General features: G+C 45.4%; 1 protein-coding gene across 9 annotated transcripts in view; it reads left to right on the plus strand.

Moving 5' to 3' along the window:
- LOC106746221 (TLD domain-containing protein 2) overlaps nt 1–19281 on the plus strand; it is a 145712-nt gene that overhangs the window by 52257 nt on the left and 74174 nt on the right. Inside the window, exon 1 of one of the 9 annotated variants that reach the window (XM_014622543.1) lies at nt 7447–9826. The exons of 5 other annotated variants lie outside the window; for them this stretch is intronic. In XM_014622543.1, coding sequence (XP_014478029.1) covers nt 9201–9826 — 626 coding nt within the window. In that variant the 5' untranslated portion in view covers nt 7447–9200. Of the gene's footprint in view, nt 1–7446; nt 9827–19281 lie in introns of those variants that run through there. 3 more of the 9 variants (XM_014622532.1, XM_014622533.1, XM_014622534.1) reach the window with 3 other exon arrangements.

The raw sequence follows: 19281 nt of genomic DNA on the forward strand, positions 1-19281 counted from the left end.
TAGGATACGCAGCATGAAGATACCATCGTCGACGTTTGTTCTTTTTGAGCTCTTCATTCGTTGATAACCGGTACGTTGCTGAATGCTTGATGCAATTTGTCGCGATAATAATAATGATATAATGGATTAACACTTTGCGATCAGCGCTCTATATGAAGTTGTCGCGCTCTCTGACTCGAGCTGAGTCTATGATTCATACTTAGCTGCACTTTTTCAACTGCGAATGAATATCCACACATCCACCTTCAATTATAGATAATTATTGTATCGTTAATATTAATATTTCTTACATCGTGACATTACTATATCATCGGTGGACCGCAACGTCGAATTTCGCGCGACGATAATATATCGCGAAGTGTTAATCATTTAGAAAGAAATTTTTGTTAAACAATCAATTTGTGAGAAACAACGGAAAAGAAGGTGATAGACCATGCTGAAAACGGATTTCGGATATTCGATAGTCCGAATTACTGGAGCATAGTTATTGACACCGTGTGCAACAAATGATTCGGCGATTGATCGGCGAGGCAATTTCGAACTGCTTTTTATCGGTCGACGACTTTTGCTAGGTGTGTAAGCGATTCTTTAATCGCGCAACCATATAATCGCTATCCATTGCGATTCCTCTCTTTCTCTCTTCACCCTTTGTCTCTCTCACTTCCTCTTTGTCTATCTATGACAGAGATTTAAATCAGTTAAATTTCGACGATTTCAGATCTCGATACCTTTGAAGATACAGAAATATATCAGTCATTAATTTCTTTGTACAAGGTTAAATCTCTGGTGACGCAATCGAATGCAATGAACGAAATTATAGTTACGTCGGGAAAAGATTATATATGTTTGAGATATAGTTAGAATATAAAAATCGCATTTCGCATTGTAGCGTTATAAATGTCACACTTGTGCCCTTGATTTTTGACCGGTAATCTCAGATTTTGCAGCACGAAAACTGGCCACTGGAAAGCATCCCTTTATCCGACTATATACGTTCGCGCGGATTTTAGATAGAAGTTTATAATTCCGTCGGACCGTAAATCGTTGTTTTACGACGAGATGCACCAGGCGGGTACGTTACGGGTTTTGCTGCACCTTTCTTTTTTTTTTTTTTATCAGGCCTGCATACGGGGAGTTCGCGAAGGTCTGTCCAATAACATCGCCAGACTGACGTTTAATACGCGGGCATAATCGTAACGGAGGATTTTTGCAATCTTCATCGTTTTCCGTTACTTTCTGAATATGCTTCTAGTAACCTCTTGACACAATTCTGAATTATTAGAAATCATACAAAGCGGGGAAAAATACATTTATCTTTTGTGGTTAGGTTTAAGAAATAATTCATACACGTTTGACAGATATGAGCCAAATTTGGTTCTTAAAAATCAAAAAGAAATTCTGTTTCATTTCACCAAGACACGCTTAGTCATATGTTATGTTACGTTAATTCAACCAATTTCTTTTCCGTGCGGAAAATGCAATATAAAATATCTCAATAAAGGGTAATTAACGTCTCTTGTTTCAGGGATAAAATCTCTCGCTTTTGACGGAACTCGTAACATTTTTTATGGCTGCTGAATAGCTGCGCAAAATTCTACTCAAATTTTAACGAATTTGAACAGTAGGTACAAAGTTGAACAGCGTATAGCGTTTAATTTTAATTAGCCACGATATCCATGGTAGAATCGGTGTACAGATTTCTACCGCCTGATCTCGAAATAAGTTAGTCTCGAATTAACTATAGGACCGACTTGTTTCCGTCGCTCTTTACGATCTCGTCGGGGTGTTTCTTCGTGTCTCCGCAATATATATTCGCGAATGTGCCCACGGTCACGTAGTGGGACGCAGGTTCGCCGTATCGTGTTGCTACCGTTGCTCCAATTCGGCCGGAGAACGGGGACTTAATTCGGCGGCTTATTACGACGAGAAACGAGCGTCTTATCGCGTAAATATTCCCACCTCGTCAAAATACTCGCGCAGCTTATCGGCCGAAATTGGCACGTGATGTTCTCGCTTCCAGGAAATCTGACATAACCGATTTATATATTGCTTTTTAATTCGGCCAGATATCAATCTTCGCCAAGGACACATCTGTTGCGACCTGTATTTCTTATTCGACGCAACGGTTACGGCAATTCGTTCGCTAAATAAACGAAAAAAGAACAGAAAGAGAAAGAGAGAGACGTGAATGAAGTAGGAAGGAATTTTGTTCGATTCCTCGTTTCTCCGTCGCTCCGTATTCGATTTATCTACTTCGTTCTCGCCACGTAAAAATATTCGAATTAATCGACAGTTGCGCCGCCCGCCTCATCATTTACATTATTTGCTCGGCAATATTTTTCTCGGCGCACGTTTTTTTCGAGCGCTGCATTATCAAAAATTGTATAAAATATTATAAAAGTACATAGACCGTAGCCTGTCAATGGTGGCGGCCGATATCATATCGATAACGACAAGAATCTTTTGACCTAAATAGGCCACTAGTGGCACGTCGTGATACGACGCGCGAGAGAAGGAAACGGATCTGGTCCCGCCGCGTCTCGAATGGAAACAGATACAGTCTCTTGCGATTCCGGTGGCCACGTCGTAAACCTGTCACACGATACGTGAGCTCGATGACAAACACGCGCTTGATAACGGGCGTTTCGTTGATAAAGGCTCGAGTTCTCTAATGCGCGAAATTATTCCGTCACCGCCAGCCACCTTTCCGCGAGTGACATCTCAACGAGACGCTCCGCGGAGGTAAGAACTCTCTGCGCCGCATTTTCCGTTAGATCTGATTAGGACCGTGACGCTAACGGCGGTTCATACCGAGAGTTTAACGTAATTCTCCTCGGTTCTTTGCAAGCTGAATTCGTTACACAATTAAGGACTGCCCGAGTCGCATTTCTCGGTAAACTGTATTTCAACATCCGGTGGAATCCGAATTATTTCTTTTATAGGATTAGTCCCCCTGCCTTGTTTTCAGTTTTAGCGTACTGTACTCCGGAGAAAAGAGACTGGACGCGAAAGCGAGCGAGATTTCTTACAAGCCGATTTTTCTCGCGCGACGACTCCGTCGAGAGATAACTTCGCGATCACATCGGGCTTTCGCTCGCGCACGACGATCGATCGGTAGGCGTGAGAACGCGATCAGCTGTCTGGCAGCAAGGTCGTTATGAGGAGAGACGCTGTTTCCATGATATTTCCTCGCTCGTCGCGAGGAGCGGAATTTCCGCCATACATACAGCATTTTCCTAACGAAGGCTTCGCTTAACTAGAGAGCCGGATGGATGTCCAGCGCGATGGAAACAATTGGTCAATTCGACCGCGCGTCCAATTACGAAATTGCAGCGATGGAAATACCGTGCTGGACTCTTAATTCGATTCAGCCAATTAGAGCCGGCCCTCCCGTGCTGGTCGTCGTCGTCGTTCGCTCGCGGAAGCTGAATGCGCATCTCGCTCGTCGAGAAAATTTCTGCTGCGTGTAGTTCCTTCCGATGGTCTACGTGGGCGCGTTCTTATGTGTCGCCACGTAACGTCAAATATAAGGAATGAAATGGTTTAACTCGGGATTCTGTCATGAGTGTTTTATCTTCGGGCTGATACAGGAAGTATCGCTCGTTGAGCGAGAATTGAATAAGCGAGAAACGGATGGATCTTTCTTAGTTTAACGGGAAATTTGATCATTTTTGTCGAGAGCGCTTTGAGGTTCTTACAATCCAAATATGTACAGTATTTGTCGTGCTTGATACTTTCAAGGTTTATCATATCTATTCGCATACGGGTTCCCGGCCCTGGAGTGAACTATCAGAAAATATATGGAGTTTTAAGATGAAGGTTTCAAGAACTTGAGACAGCATACATAACACAGCGTTCGAGAACGTCGTGCGAACGAACTATTTCCTTCAAAATTTTGGCGACCGACAAAATTTTTCTGTCTTTCCAATTGTTTGTTGGAAGAGCTGGCTCTTCCGCGCGATTAAAAGTTTAGTAGATCTGGGATACGTCTAGCGGCCGGTACGACGAACTCTTGATTTGAACACGAAGTTGTAAAGCGTGTTCGTTTTGCAGTTGATTTGAAATAGTAAGAAAAGGGACCGATGTTCACTTGAAGTTTACCTCCGACGAAGCTCGCGAGTAAAAGCTAGCTACGTTCTTTTTAAATTGAAGTTCCGCGAAAGAACTGTTGATTTGCGGAACTGTCAAATTCACCGTGTTTTCGCGGAGAAATCCCTCTTTTTCGTCCTACTTAATTTAATCCTCACAGAATAAGAGTAAACAGGAAGGACCGCTGGCGCGATGGCGACGTCGACGTAACTAGGGTACAAAATTGGATAAATTTGCCAACCTTGATACATGTGACTTTCGTCAGTTTCCTAAAATTATAAGCTTTTAATGAAATTATAATCATAATAATAAAGCAGTAATGATAGGAAAGAATATAATTAAACGTTAAGTGACAAAACGCGATATAATGAAGCGGCGACAAAGTGACATAACTGCAGAAATAACATTTTCATCGCGCAAAATAATGAAATCATTTATTTCTATTCGCAGCTTAAGAAGGAAATCATACATACAGGAAAGATAGTTTAAAAAGGGATTATTGGAAGAGGAAACACAAGCGTTCGCGTTGGTGTCGGAACTTTCCAACGTTAGTTGAAGTCGTTCGGCTCGCGAATTTCATCGTCAGAGCGAGATGTCGAAGAGGCAGAGAGACACGGTCGACCGTGTCACCCACGCGCATGCTTCCCTCAGGGTTAGATGACGATCGGTCGTGTGCGATGCACAGCCGCGGTCCCATAAATCTAAAAGAGTACCCGAATAAACACGGGCGGGTGTGGTCGTTCTCTCGTCGGTTCGGGAATCGGGTCAAGAGCACGTGGGACGCCAAGACGTATGGGACGACGAGATCGGCAGAAAAAACAAAATATCTCTTTCGCGGCCGACGAAATGAATTAACAGCCGTCTGATATCGCGAATCGACTTGAACGTCTGCAGCTTTGAGCAAACGAGCGATATCTGGAGTATCAGAGACTCACGTGCTTCTGCTCGGCGTTCTCGGAAAGCTTCCTAGTCGCACCGCTACTTCATTTGTTCTCGCGAAATCGACCGTGATTAATTACGGAGAATGACTCTCGTGCGAGATCTTTTTTTCCCCCGTCTTTCATCTTAATCGCTTCTCGCGAGTTATTTTACGCAGAGCTTGTTTGCTCGTTTCGATCGGATCCTTCATCGATAATGCGTTCACGACCGTTATCGTCATTATCAATTAGTCTTATCAGTCACTCGAGATAGAGTAAATCTATATGGAGGCACGTGATGATGCCACGCGGTGGCAATGCACGAAGTATTGCAATATTCGTCTGCCGATACTCGCGCCATACTTTCGATCTAAAATCGAAGCGTTGTCCGAGCTCTCAGCGTCCGAAAGTTTTCCTGAGAAAAGTGCATGAGGAGCCACTCAACAATTACACACCACGAGGGAAGAGGGGATCTATTAGTTTCCATGATAGTCCGCGATAACAGGGTGGGGAAGGAGGAATGGTAAAGGCCATGAAAAGTCACATTAACTCCACATTTGGTTACATTTCGTGAACATTTTTCAGTTTTGACATAGTTTTATGTTATTAATGTAAATGTTAACTTAAATATTTATTCTTTTAAAAACACAACTTTTACTGATCTAGATTATAAAATAAAGTAGTTAATTTGATATTATGTCTAAAAATTATTTGTATTTTAGGAAAGATAGTAACGTATAGTCCAATAAGTATTATACACAATATGATTATAAACTATTTTATTTTATTCTATGTGTCTACGGCGGAGGAGGAAGGGGGGAGGGGAAGTGATAATTCCACATGTAACGTAATATTAGAAGGAGGGGAATATTTTGTGACGAAGAGAAAGGGGGAGTAGAAAATGCACAAACTTAGCGTGACATAATTGTTGAATGGTTTCTAAACGACACGATCGTCAGTTTCTTCTCTCTCCCACAAGATTACCGGGTATTTCTGACGTGACAATGCTTTCGATGAAATTATCGATACCTCGTTATATCGCTCGATCGCCATTATTATCCCTCGTCTCGTCTCGTCGTCCTCGTCGGGTGGATTTCTATCGTATTGATTAACTCGGTTGGAGATTATCTTGTTAAGGCAGAATCGCGGCGCGTTGCCGGGACCATCGATATACAATCGAGCAGTTTAAGAGCTTCTCTTGGAATGGCTGTATAAAAAGAGCACGCACAATACCACGCGCGGTACGACAATCAAAGTTTGAAATACGCTCGCGGATGGGATCAAAGGTTAAAGTCTACCTCGGATACATGTGCTCGTCTCAAGTGAGCAAATGAATCAAGAGAGAAATAAGACTTTCCAAACGAATAATTAGTCGGACTCGGGAGAACTTGATTCTTCGGTTGCGTTTTTTTCGCATTTCTTCTACACTGAGAATAAAAGTGGTCAATCAACGAGATTTGCTTAAACAAAATTCGTTCAGACGCAACGTTTAATCCACTGCACAAATCTTACTGTAATGAATTATCGATTGATTTAACGATTGTGATTTGGTTAGCAACTGTATTAATATAAAATGTTATAGCACCAACGCATAATTTGTTCAGTGAACATAATACTTTTTTGAATGCGGGTGACCGTCGATTTTGTATATTCAACCGTTTTTTTCTCGATGTACGAGCCCTCTTTTCCTCTTTTTCGGTATTGCGCAAAAGTTAGCTCATAAAAGTTGACAGAGAAGGATGCGTTGTATACGCGGCTGGGCTGGGTGGGCAACATGCGACCATTTTAAAGTTAATTAACGCAAAACGCGTTAAGTACTTTCGTTAAGTACGTCTCTACATGTACTCGTTTGATTTTACGTGGCAGGAATATGTGCGAGATGAACACCTCTGTAGAGCGCGTGGTTCCGACTTTTCTTGTGTCCTTCTGGAAGCCGCGGTATTTAAAGTCGAAGGTCCGCACTTATATCCCGCATTTAGCGCGAGATGCAACCGCGAGATGCGAGCTCGCGAGAGAGGTAACGTTGTTTACGATCACCGCCTGTGGGGGGGAAAGAAATAAATCCGCGGATCGAACGGTTATCAGACTTAGCTCTGACCGATGACCAATAAAGGTTCAATGGACACGTACGAGACGTTCAAGAGGGCCGTCGCAAAGAATCCGGAATCGTCTGAAAAATTCAAGAATGCTTTTCGGACGTCCGCATCCTGCCGGATTGAAAGGACGCCGTCGACTGGATTCCTCCGAATCCTGAGACGATGAGAGAGGACCAGAATCCGCAGGATCTCTCGTCCATGCACGCGTTCGCCACCAGGTGGGGGGATGCGTCGCGCGTGGGAGAGTAAGAGAGCGAGAGAGCGGGAGAGAGAGAGAGGAGAGAGAGAGCAAGAGAGTCGGGCCCGCGGCAGGACGCGTATAAATACAAGCGGTCGCGTTCGCTCGCGTTTAGTCGCTACGATACCCGATTCACGTGACGGCCGTCGATCGAGCGCGCCTCGATCAACGAGTTTCGACGCTCTCGTCGTGTTTCGCATACGCTTCCAACGGGTCGACGTGCGCTCCGTGTATACGTGCCTGCTTGCGTGCGTGCGTGCGTGTCTTCGTCCGATAACGAGAGCGAGTCGAGGAGGAATAAAAAGAGGACGCGAGAAAAAGAGTCGTTCGTCTTCGCCCGGCCTCGACGGCTTAACCTATTTGCGCGTCTGCTCCGAGAAGAAGGTAGAATTTGTTTGTCGGAGTGAAATAGAGAATCGGAGGACCGCTTCCGGGGCCTTACGCCCGTCCTCGGAGGACCGACCTCGCGCCGAGTGTGATGCGAAACAACGGAGCCTCGTACCTGCTGCCTCCGGCAGGTGAGGGCTGACGAGGTAACAGGGTCGAGGAATCGCGAAAACACCGGGGAATTCGTTCGTATTATTCGTCCTCGGCCTCCGTTCCTCGAATGTGCGGTCCGTAAATACGTTGACGATCTATTAAATCACCGGATGATCGTCCACCCGCAACGTGGACCGAAGGTGGGCGAACGATGATGACGCGTTGGGACGTTTCGAATAAATAGAGGGACAGAAATATAGGAAAGAAAAGAAATATATAGATAAACGGTCAGTCCCCTCCTCGCAGGGTCAACGATCGCGTAGATCTCTACGTGCTCTCCTCTCTGCACGGGCGTATCCGTCGCGGCGGACCGGGGCACGTAACACGTGTATACACACGGTACACACATACACAGCACCTATCGAGGTGGTAGCATTCGCGTTTCACGAGAGTGACCGCGTCGGTGTCCGTCGTCGACGTCGGGAGTGAAAAGGCGGTCGACCGTACGGCTGCTTTCACCGACGAGCCGCGCCGGTGGAATAATGCCGATCGCGCTTTAACGCTCCGTCGCGTGCCTTCGTGAAAAATGACGCCCGCCTGCCAATAATCGCCACCCACAGCAGGTATAATATTCGTCGTCATCGTCGTTGATCCCATTCGGTGAGAATTCGTGCGGAACGGCGAGTCGAAACGCGATTGTGACGCGAGTTACGGACGGTCACCCGGTATACGGTGGGATCGTCAAATCGACAGTATTACGGGAAAGAAGAGAGCCCGAGAGAGAGAGCTTCATTCCCTTCGCGGCGTTGTGGAATTTGCAGACACCGCAGCGCAACCTTCAGCGACCTCGCCTCTCGGTGTATAATATTAAATCGGCGGGATCGCCGCGATAGTCGTCTTCGCTTGCACACGCTTGGAGCCCGTGGAAGACCCCAACCCGTGGATATCTAATCTCTGTGAATAACGTGATCCGCGGTGACCCTCTCGGGTATAACAACAAGTTGCACGCGAGTGGACGTTATCGGACAGAGAGAGCTAACGAGATTCGTCGCAATCCGTTCGCGGCCGTCCCTCGGTGTGTATACATATTCTGTGCGCGTCGTCCTAACCTTCGACGATCTTGCCGGCATAAGATATTGACTCGGCTTCGCGGAACTGCGACTTTCCACGACGCGTCGCAGAATCAGCGAATACCTCTCCGTCCCTGTGAGACGTTAACCCGACGGAGCAGCTGAATCAATCCAGAGGCGAGCTAACCCTCGGTGACATCGGCACAAGGCACGCGAACTCGACCGGTGTCTCTTCCTCTCTCTCTCGGCGCGATGTCTGGCGCGCGATTGTGAAAACGCCTCGGCCACACGTACGGTTACTCCGATTAGCATGGAAACAGCCGCCAAGATGTACATCAGCAACGAACCGCAGAACGGTCATACGACCACCAAGTACGCGTCGACCAACTCGATCCCGGCGATGATTCAGGAACAGGAGTCCTCCTTGGCGAGGATCCTCGGCGCGGTCGGCAAGCAGCGCGAAAACGCGGCGGCGATCCTGCGGGACGGCAAGGGCCGCCGACACAGTGTCCTGGAGGACCTGAAGGCCCGACGAGACAGTCTCTTTCAAAGGGCCCGCAGAGCCAGCATATTCGGCGACGAGAAGGAGAACGCCAAGGACAACAGCAAGGATAACGTAAAGGAGAAGCCGAAGGAAAAGAGGAGGAGCAGCGACACCGGCAGGAGAGGCTCGGTGTTCTACGTGTCGGAGGATCTGCTGGAGGAGAACCATGATATCCCAGAGAACGAAGACCGCGCCCAAGCGGCGCAGGAGGCCAAGAAGGGTCGCCGGAAATCGTGGCATCCGCTCGCCAAGCCGCCCAAGGTGGTGGATCGCAAAAGGCGGAAAGGTGTGGTCGCACCGGCGCAGACCGGCAGCACCGAAGGGCTCTATCCGCAGACCCGGCAGAAGAGACCGTCCTGGTGGAACATCTTCGTGCCGGACTCGGTCACCAGGTATTTATCGCGGTTGCTTGACGACGTAGCTTGACCTTTGCGGGAGCGCTCGCACCGAGTGCGCCACGATAATGGTACCCCCCTAGTTGGACGAGTAAAAGTCTGGGCGCGATCGATTTAGAGTGATTTGCCGAGGGATCTATTTAGTCTCTAGTGGAGTAATCGAAGTAGGACATAGGCGGACATGGAATGTACGCAAATTCATTGAGGCATCGTACTTAAACGCACGCAAAGGAAAAAGGTTTTCTCTGGATTCAGTACACGCGTTTGTTTCACTTGGTTAATGTAAATGTTTAACATAATTTTTTATCGGATATCACTTTGTTCGAATAAAAATATTGTTGTTTCGCTAGAACGAATCATGTCGTTTGATTAAAAGAAAACAGTATTATTTAGAGGAAATATAAATATTTGGTTTTCAGCAAAAAAAAAATGTATTTCGTTAAATATTATATATTGTTCCACTGAAACGAAGAAGTTTCCAGATAGCACGAACTTCTGAAAGATGTCTTCAAGATATTCGAAACACTTTCTCATTTTTTTTACATGTTTTTCCAGACGTCTTTCAGAAGTCTTGTAAAAGTTTGTGCTGTCTCTCTGGGTTTTCTTTTTCCCTGCGTGGTCGAGGATTAGGTTGTGTATATAATTTAAGTACATATGCCATGATTACATATTATATGGTTGGATGTATTCTGGATGACACCATTGAACAAGAAGATATTCATCGTTTGCGCACCTGAGAGGGACGAGGCACCTGAGAGTCTTTCTCTTTCCCCATTTCAAATTTACGTCGCGTAATTATCCGACAAATAAATTTCACGCTGAAGCATAATCGAGCACGATCGATGATCGTTAAGCGATCGATTCAGAGCTGCTCGTGTGAAAATGTTTCGCGCGCCGATCAGAAAAATTGGCGCGGTTAAAGCACGAGTTACGAGCGGCCTTAACGGCCGATATACGCGATAATTCCAAATATTAATACTCAATTCGTGCGGTGACTTTCACGTCGGCGCGTGTATTCCGTACGTTCGTCCCTGGCCGGCCTCGAATGCGCGAGAATGACGATTAAAATAGCGATGCAATTTGGACGTTTAATTAATTCTCGATAATTTCCAATAATTCGGCGAAAATTCCGCCTTTCGCGATCTCGTCGAGCCCACATGCCGCATAATTTTCGATGACCGTGTTATTATAATGCGATCACCTTACGTGAATAATTTTAAATTTTGCCCCTACGTACGTAACACACAGTAATTCTCTCTCTTTCTCTCTCTTCTTTTATCGGCGACTATATTATTTCCAATCGTCGTCGCGCGCATATATAAATAATAGCATCGCTTGCTCGGCGCGTAGCGATGAATGTTATCAAGTGCTTTTGTCGTCGCTACGATAAGTTGTCGCGTCTCATGGATTCGATTTTGAGGGAAAAGTCGCGAATAAGCAGGTGCCGCTTAGGTAAATATTTGGAAATGTCGACGGCGTTGAAGTCATAATCGAGGCTCGAGGAAATCTTGTCGTCCGCCAGACGACGGGGAAAGCTTTGCCGTTTCAGATAACGGCACGTACGTCGGCAATATTTTACGGAAATAAAAACCAAAACGCGCGTCTTACCGTCGATATTTGCGCGACGCGGAGGACCGCACGTGCGAACGAAGTTCCGGAAATATTAGTCAAATAAGCGCTCCGGCCGGAAGGCGAAGTTTCGCAAAGTCTTTTTCGGTTAATACATCCCGAGCCTTCCGAAAAAAACGATATTTGCGCGCAAATATTTAAGCGCGTTCTGTTTTCCCGCGATTCTCCCTTGAGCGAGGGAGACTTGTTTGTTCTACTGTTTAGAGTGAAAAATATTGTTGACGAGGGACAATCGGACATACACATACACACACACACTCTCTTTCTCTCTCTCTCCGATGGAGGGACGTGTGGTCGAGAAATTAAACGCGAAACGCAAAATGATAAATAGGACTGGCGCGCTCGCGACGGCGTTCAGCCGATCGAGATTAAATTCCGGCGTCGCGTCGTCCTGTTTTCGCGGTACTCCATCTGGTAGCGACGCGACGTTTTTATTTGGGGGGGGGCATTTTCGATTTCGCGAGATACGCGTTTCCACAAACGGGCGGCCGCGAGAAAATTTCACGAAAGTTTCCTCGTCGGGTCGCCGCGATTTCTCTGCGAGAGAGAGAGACTTTATTCGCGGAAGTCGTCGCGAAAAGTCGTCGGCGCCGGTTTACCTTCACAATTCGCCATAAAACCTATGCGAGCTGACGGAACCGAACGATCGTTCCGACGGTCATGCTCGCCGGCGAATAATCGAACACGTAGAAAGTTTCGATTTTAATTGCGTTACGTAACGCACGCGCGGATTTGATTTCCCGCGTGTACGTGCGTTACACAAGCCCGGAAAATTGGATATTACGGGTGTATTTTATTTGTTGTTGAAACAACTGTGGGGTTCAGCGCGACCCAGCCGCTGTAACTCCCTCTTGCCGTGCTCGAGAAGATTAAGTTAAATTGAATTTTCCCGGCGTTTTATGATGAATTTTTCCGAGAGTTCTCGAAACGCTGTTTGTTTCTCGACCGATGTTTCCGCGAGCAATATTTCCCACGACGCGATACACTCCCGGCCGATTAATCGGTCGGGAGTTTCTAAATCGTTAAATGCTCACACTGCATCATTTTTTTTTTACCTTACACGTATCGCGCGTACTTCAACTTCCAGGAAATCGTTGAGACACGGGAATTTTTAAGAGTGCAATTGATTTTTCCGGAAGTCGCGAATGATTCGTGCTTTTTCGAATGGAATTTGATTCACTTGGAACCTCCTCATCGAAACCGGAAATATTACTTACTATTGATTCCTTCATCCGCAGATCGTCAACATCGCCTGATATTTGCGTTATTTAATCAACGCGCTATGCAAATAACTCTCGTCATATGCATTCCCGCCTACGATCCGTCATAAATCTCGCTGTGAATTTTATCGTCGTGAGATTTTACACCGAAAGATCGGTATTGATTATGAAAAACCGGTCGCGTATCTTCGAGATCTCGTTTACTTTGTTGTTGCCGCAACTGAAACAAGAACTGTTATGCAAGCATTATTTTTGTTCTTCTTATATATGCCCCTAGTTTTTAATGTGTTAAATTAACGAGTTTTAACGAATGTATTAAAAATTCAACACAAAGATTTTGACAAGGATCGATTTCAACACAACCACAAAATGTCTTTCCTTACTGTGCAGTTATTCCCAGAATTTGACGAAAACGTCACTTCTGGTCACTATTTTCATGTCCGAGAAATCATTCTTTATCACTTCCTCTGCCAAGAAGCAGTCATTATTTTACTTTTTCTTGCCCCGGCGACTGGATGGCAGCGCTGTAATCTTGTAAGCTAAAGAACTTGAATTCTTGATGTGTTCAAGAGTGAACCATACGAAATTCACTTTCGATGAAACGTGATTATTATTCATCGAATATCGTTAAGAATTTAGAATAAGAAACAAATTACAGACCCGTGAGACTTTCATTCCGAATTAATTGATTTATGTGTCAAAGTTTTAAATTATTCATAGACATCCTCACTAATAAAAGAAAAAAAAAATATATCGATTGATACATGATAATAGATGATAACAACTGGCATATGTCTCAGCGATATTTTTCTGTGCTCTCTCGCGAAGCCATTAAAATGATAATTTGGGTTTCGCGCAGATCAATCAATTTGCACTAGGTTCCAATCATATCCTCCGCCTTTGCTTCGCTGTCAACAAAGGGAAACGTTAATTCCGTCGCGCGTGTTTCTCTTTCTTCGTTCCGATTCTTGCGCGCGCAAGAGTGGAACTCGAGCGTATCGCGATACGAAAAAATTCCGGCTCGTCAGTACGAATCACTCGGAATGGGTACACGGGCGAGCCTCTTCGTGACTCGTACAAACCGGTCGTCGACGTCTTAAAATAGCCCCTACCTGTCATTAGTCGTCTCTTTCACGGCCTCTCACCGCGCTCCTCTCTTTCTCTCCGGCAGGAACTTTATTCCAAGTTACTTTAAATTTCGGTTAATCAGCTTCTCATTGATCGTGTTATCTCCTCTGTTATAATTGCGCTTCTCCCTGCCCCTCCCGTCCCGCGCGAATTCACGACAATCGAACGTTTAAGATTTCGTCGCGCGACCCGCAATCTTCCGGACTCTTCCGTCGCTTCAGGACATGCGAATGAATTTCTATTTGCGCCTTTAATTAGCATTATTAGCGTTATTGAGATTGAACTGAAACCGTCGGGAAGTGCGTGCGCAATTTTGACGGCGGCAGCGGCGATTGAATTTGGACGGTCGGCCGTGTCGATGCAATTTTCGTCACACGGCCGTAATTTATTCTACGACGTGCGAAGCGCGCGCGCGGAGTCGCCACGGGGAACTGCATTGCGTATTCGTGCAGCAATTACCTGTACACAAAAGCGAGAACGCGACGTCGAACCTTGAAGGCAGATGTTACACCTGGATTCAAGTATACTCGTACGACCTTATATAATTCCCTCGCAGCCTCCTCTTCCACCGCGTCTCATCGATCGTCGGTGGCGGCGGCGACAACGGTGACGGCAGCGGCGGCGACGCGGAATTACCGAGTGACATATTCCGTCCGGATCCATAGGAAAGGTTTAGCATAATCGTGTTTGCACGACTATTACTTTCCTTCCTTCGGCGGCGGCTTCAGTCGCGCGCGCCACGTCGGTTATGCATTTTGCACGGCGTCCTTATCGCGCTTCACCCACGCGTTATGCAAACCAGGACGGCGATTAATGTCACTCGAAGTAGTACCGTTTGCTATTTTCGATGAAGCGACCGGTCGTTCTCCCCCTCCTCTCATTCTTTCGTAAGAACGCGAAATGCGGGCTTTTTGCGAGACCCCGGCGGAGAATTCTCTCTGTTTCCCGGCGACGTCGGAGACGACGTTTTCCCGACGCGAAAGTTCGTTCGGACGGCGTCCTCGCGCGACTCCGCAGTTTTCCACGCCGAGTGTCGCGTTAATTATCCGGCGAGGTCCCACCGACTCGGAGAGTCCACTTTGGATTAATTGAATAAGATAGTTTCCCGATCCATTTGCACTTCGCCGATCTAATTTCTTGCGTTTTACTTCGCTTGAAAACTTTCAACTTTATCTCCCTCTTTGTTTTTGACGTGACCGTCAGTAGAATGAATTTTCCGTCGACGAACGACGTGGTCGAGTGCCACCTAAACAGAGTGCCCGTCCGTGTCTACCGTGTGACTCGTCGTCTGTAAGCATGCGCGAAGTGTGTCCTTATGCATCGGTCGCTTGCGTAAAGTGCGTGTGCGACGCAACTGCGTGAGACACACGTCGTTACGCTCTGATTCCGCCATTTCTGATCGTGCCGACGTCTTTTATGGCGAACGGAGCGAGTACGAGGCATCCGAAGCGCGATTTAAGCCCGGCGGCCTCTCTCGTTCCGGCTAGTTTGCTCCTTTTTCATTCCTCCGGAATCTCATTCGTGCCGTCGCGAATCGCGCGAAGCGGAGCGCACCGAGCGGACAGATTCAACTTTCCATACGGAAGTTGCGTCCACGGTAAACGTCTCGCGACGTATTACAAGCCCACGCAATCGTCCGTATGTTTTGGCAGTCGCCATTTATAAGCGTTATCTTCCGCTCGAATCGTATAATTAACTGATGTTTGACATTTGACAGTGGACATTTTATCGTCGCTCTGATTAAAACTACCGGAAAACTCGGACTCGCTCGATTTGGTATATTTTTTAATAACACAGGCCGACAAAAGATTTCTGTCCAGTAATAATTCAAATAGGTTTCTTCTATCGATTTTTGCTCACGAGAAACACAATTGTGTTTCTTTGTTTTGTTTTTTTATTTTTTCGTACGTTAAATCTTCAAGTAATAGTTTGCAGTGATTTACACGCATAAAGAGACGCGATTCTCTAATTAGAGTGCGGGTTAATATATGTGCGCATTACAAAATTTCGCCTCGTGTAATTTTCAAGATAAGCGGCTTACGGAACATGTCGATGATAAACGTCATATATCGATACACCACACAGCGGCGGTATAACACAATTTAACGGTGCTCACTAATTCCGTTTCACGGATAGTATCGGGAAAATCGTGGAAATCGTCGGCGTCGCAAGAAAAATTAATCCTGGCGAGATGTCCCGTGAAATTTTCATCGCGTCCGTCGTCGCGTAACAGATTACGAATTATCTTTCTCGGGAATTGGAAATTCAGGTCAACGTTGCACGAGCTGAGCGCGCGGAAGTCAAGTCGTTCCTGCGAGCGTCGCGCCGTTTAATCGTTCTCGCCGAGAGAAAGAGCCTCGTCTAAACTCCGTAACGGCATCTTAGCCAAGCAACAGATTCTGCCGGTGATCGTACTAACGATCGAAGGAACATGCCGGGGGGAAGCAGCGGGAACCAGCGAGAATGGGAATCTGATATTCTCACTCTCTCTCTGCTGGGTTGCTCGATATTTTTTATATAAGCACACTTACATCTATATTAAAAATTTTATAATTACACTCTTGGAACATTCTCTATATTTTTATCGTGCAATTATTTTTAGCTTCTACGATGTTTTTGTAACGCGAGTTATCATTTTTCCCCCGCGACTTCCTCGATGCTCGCGTATTACGAATATCTCTCCTTCTTTTTGCAAAATATTATCCAAGCTCTAACACACATATACATACGCCCACTCGTCCACATCATCTTTTGTACGTATAACTAACCTCACTGAATTTCTGACAAATTTTTTGCATGAGTCGGTTCTGAGTCAGCTCGGCACCGGCTTTGAACTCTGACGAGTGCGCGAAACGTTGCATTTGCATCGAGCCGAGTGTACCTGAAAAGGTGCCAAAGACGCGCGAGGCAACGGAATATATAAGCTCCGTCACGTGTTACGACGGTAGAACGAGCGGCACGAAGATTACGATATCTCATTTTTACACGTTGCAGGGACGGCGTTAGCTGGGCGATGCCATCCTCGCGGAACTCTATCTTTTGCCCCGGTTCTCTTTGTCACTCTCGGCAGAAATGCAATTTCGTGCGGAACGTGACGAGCGGCCGTTTTTACAACACCTTGTAACGCGTCGTGTAATTATTGTTACGCCAGGAAAAACAGGAAATTGTGCGATAACGATCGGCCCATTTCATAAAATTTTACGGAAAGTGTAAATAAAAATCCTTTTTAAAATAAATAAAAAGTAATAAAAACGCGTCCGTCGAACGAGTATCGTTCGCTTCGCAATGATAACCGCAACGTTTGTATCGCTCCATTTCAAATATATTTTTATTATTGCAACTTCTCCGATATCTTTGACGCAACATTATGACTAACGCTGTTTGTAACATAAATGGGTAGTTCGTACATGTTTTTGCAAATATATATATATATATATATATATTCGGGATAAGAAACGCATTATACTAGAAACTAAAATATTCCACAGACTTACGATGAAACGTACTTTTATTTTAGTTCTACCTCTTTTTGTACTTCTGTGTCTCTTATCAAAAAGTATATTTGCATAAATACAATTGCGCGTGTTCTAAAAGTGAAATATTGAACTTCTCGTGAACGAGGTAAAAAATACCTTTTTATCAGAAGGAGAGTTGAACGTAATATTGCCGTGCCCAGACTTTAATTAATTCACATCACCTGGCGGGGAAGCATCGTTTAATAGAGATTTCGTTATTTATCTTCATTAACTTCCCTGCTCTCTCTCTCTATCGTCGTTTCTTCGTCGTCATACACGTGCTTCTGGAATAACAATGAGAATTATTTGCTCGATATTAAAGTGCGGTGCAAAAAGGCTCAGTGACGCGTCGCGAAATCGGTATCAACGGTAATCGGGCGAGATATTGTCGACGATCACGCAGCGCTCGCGGTTGTTCGCGCGGCCCTGCCTCGCGCCGCTGTACCGACACGACGGAGACTATTAGAAAGTCGAGCCGCGAGTTACGAACCCGGCGAAACGCGGCTGAAGTGGCGAATTTCATAACGAGCGGCGGGAAAACGGATCCGTCGTCGTTGCCGCCGCCGCAACATTGCCCGCGCTTCTGCGTAAAAGGTGAAAAACGCGGCAGAAAATGATCCCTCTCTGCGAGTGCGCTTTACGTCTGCCTAGATAGCTTCTCCATCTCTAATGCAAAATTAATGATAAAGATATATAATTATGCGCTCTTTGAAAATGAAACGCAAAAATTTTCCGCTCTATTAATTACGACAGAAACCAGAATTTTTGTGGGGGGGCCGGGGGGGCAGGTGGGCAGCTAGTCAGCCCTCCATCTATAACTAGTTATTCAGCAAAACAAATATTTAGGAATTATGCGCTAATTATGCGTTCTTATATACAGGCAATTTCAACTTTTCACGCTGTAACCTTTAATAAAGTTCTTTCTTGATGCGAAAAACATAATCAATGAATTCTTCCAAGTAAAAGAGATCATTAAATCAATTATACAAGAGCACTTAAATCGTCGATTTATTGTACACAGTTGTTTTAATGATCTCGTTTATTTTAAGAGAATTTTATGCCGATTATGGCCTTTCGCGACAAGAGAGAAGTTCTCGAAGGATTGCATTGCAAATATCGAAACTATCTAAATATAAGAACGCGTAATTAGCGCATAATTCCTACATATTTGTTTTGCTTGAGTAGTTAGTTATTTATAAGTGGAGGACTGACTGGCTCTGTCCACCTGCTCTCTCCCCTACCATTAAAAATTCCGTTTTCTGTCGTAATTAATAGAATGCAAATTTTTGCATTTCATTTTCGAAGAACGCATAAATAGCGCATAATGATGTATCTTTACTATTAATTTTGCGTTAGGTGGAGCTAACTAGGCAAACGTGCGCGCTTCGTGTGTATAACCGCCACTTGTTCACGGACTTTAATACGCGCTTGTTGTTCTAATGCGTTGAATTTTCATGCACCGACGATGATACCGTCGACTCGCGTACCTTTTCGATTCATCACTAACCTGATCGAATTGCCTTGAGACTTTCCGAGTCGAAATTTTGCTTCGTGGCTGCTCCCTCACGGCACTCCGAATTCTATCTCGTGACACCAGCATTTGCCTAAATACGATTTGATTGGAGACACACGTGCTAATTAAGCGGTGCCGACGAGAAGACCGATCAAATATTTTAAGAGTTGATGAAACGTTTCGAGTAAATATAACATAACGGGAACTTTGCGACGCGCGTGAGAACACCAATACAATGGGCGAAAAAAGCGAAGTTATCCTCTCCCATTGATCGTCACCCGTCACTGAACACCGAGTGATTAAAACATTAAAACACGTTCCGAGCTTTCAAGGCGGTCTTACCTTCGTATTTTTTTGTCAGTTCCACATTACTTTCCGAGCCATTGAGTGACGTGGACCACCTTGATATACGTTATTTATCATTTTCGTCGGATGATTAGAATATTT

Source organism: Dinoponera quadriceps, unplaced genomic scaffold, assembly GCF_001313825.1.
Source record: "Dinoponera quadriceps isolate SergipeBrazil2010 unplaced genomic scaffold, ASM131382v1 scaffold566, whole genome shotgun sequence".
In the NCBI taxonomy this organism is placed as follows: Eukaryota; Metazoa; Arthropoda; class Insecta; order Hymenoptera; family Formicidae; genus Dinoponera; species Dinoponera quadriceps.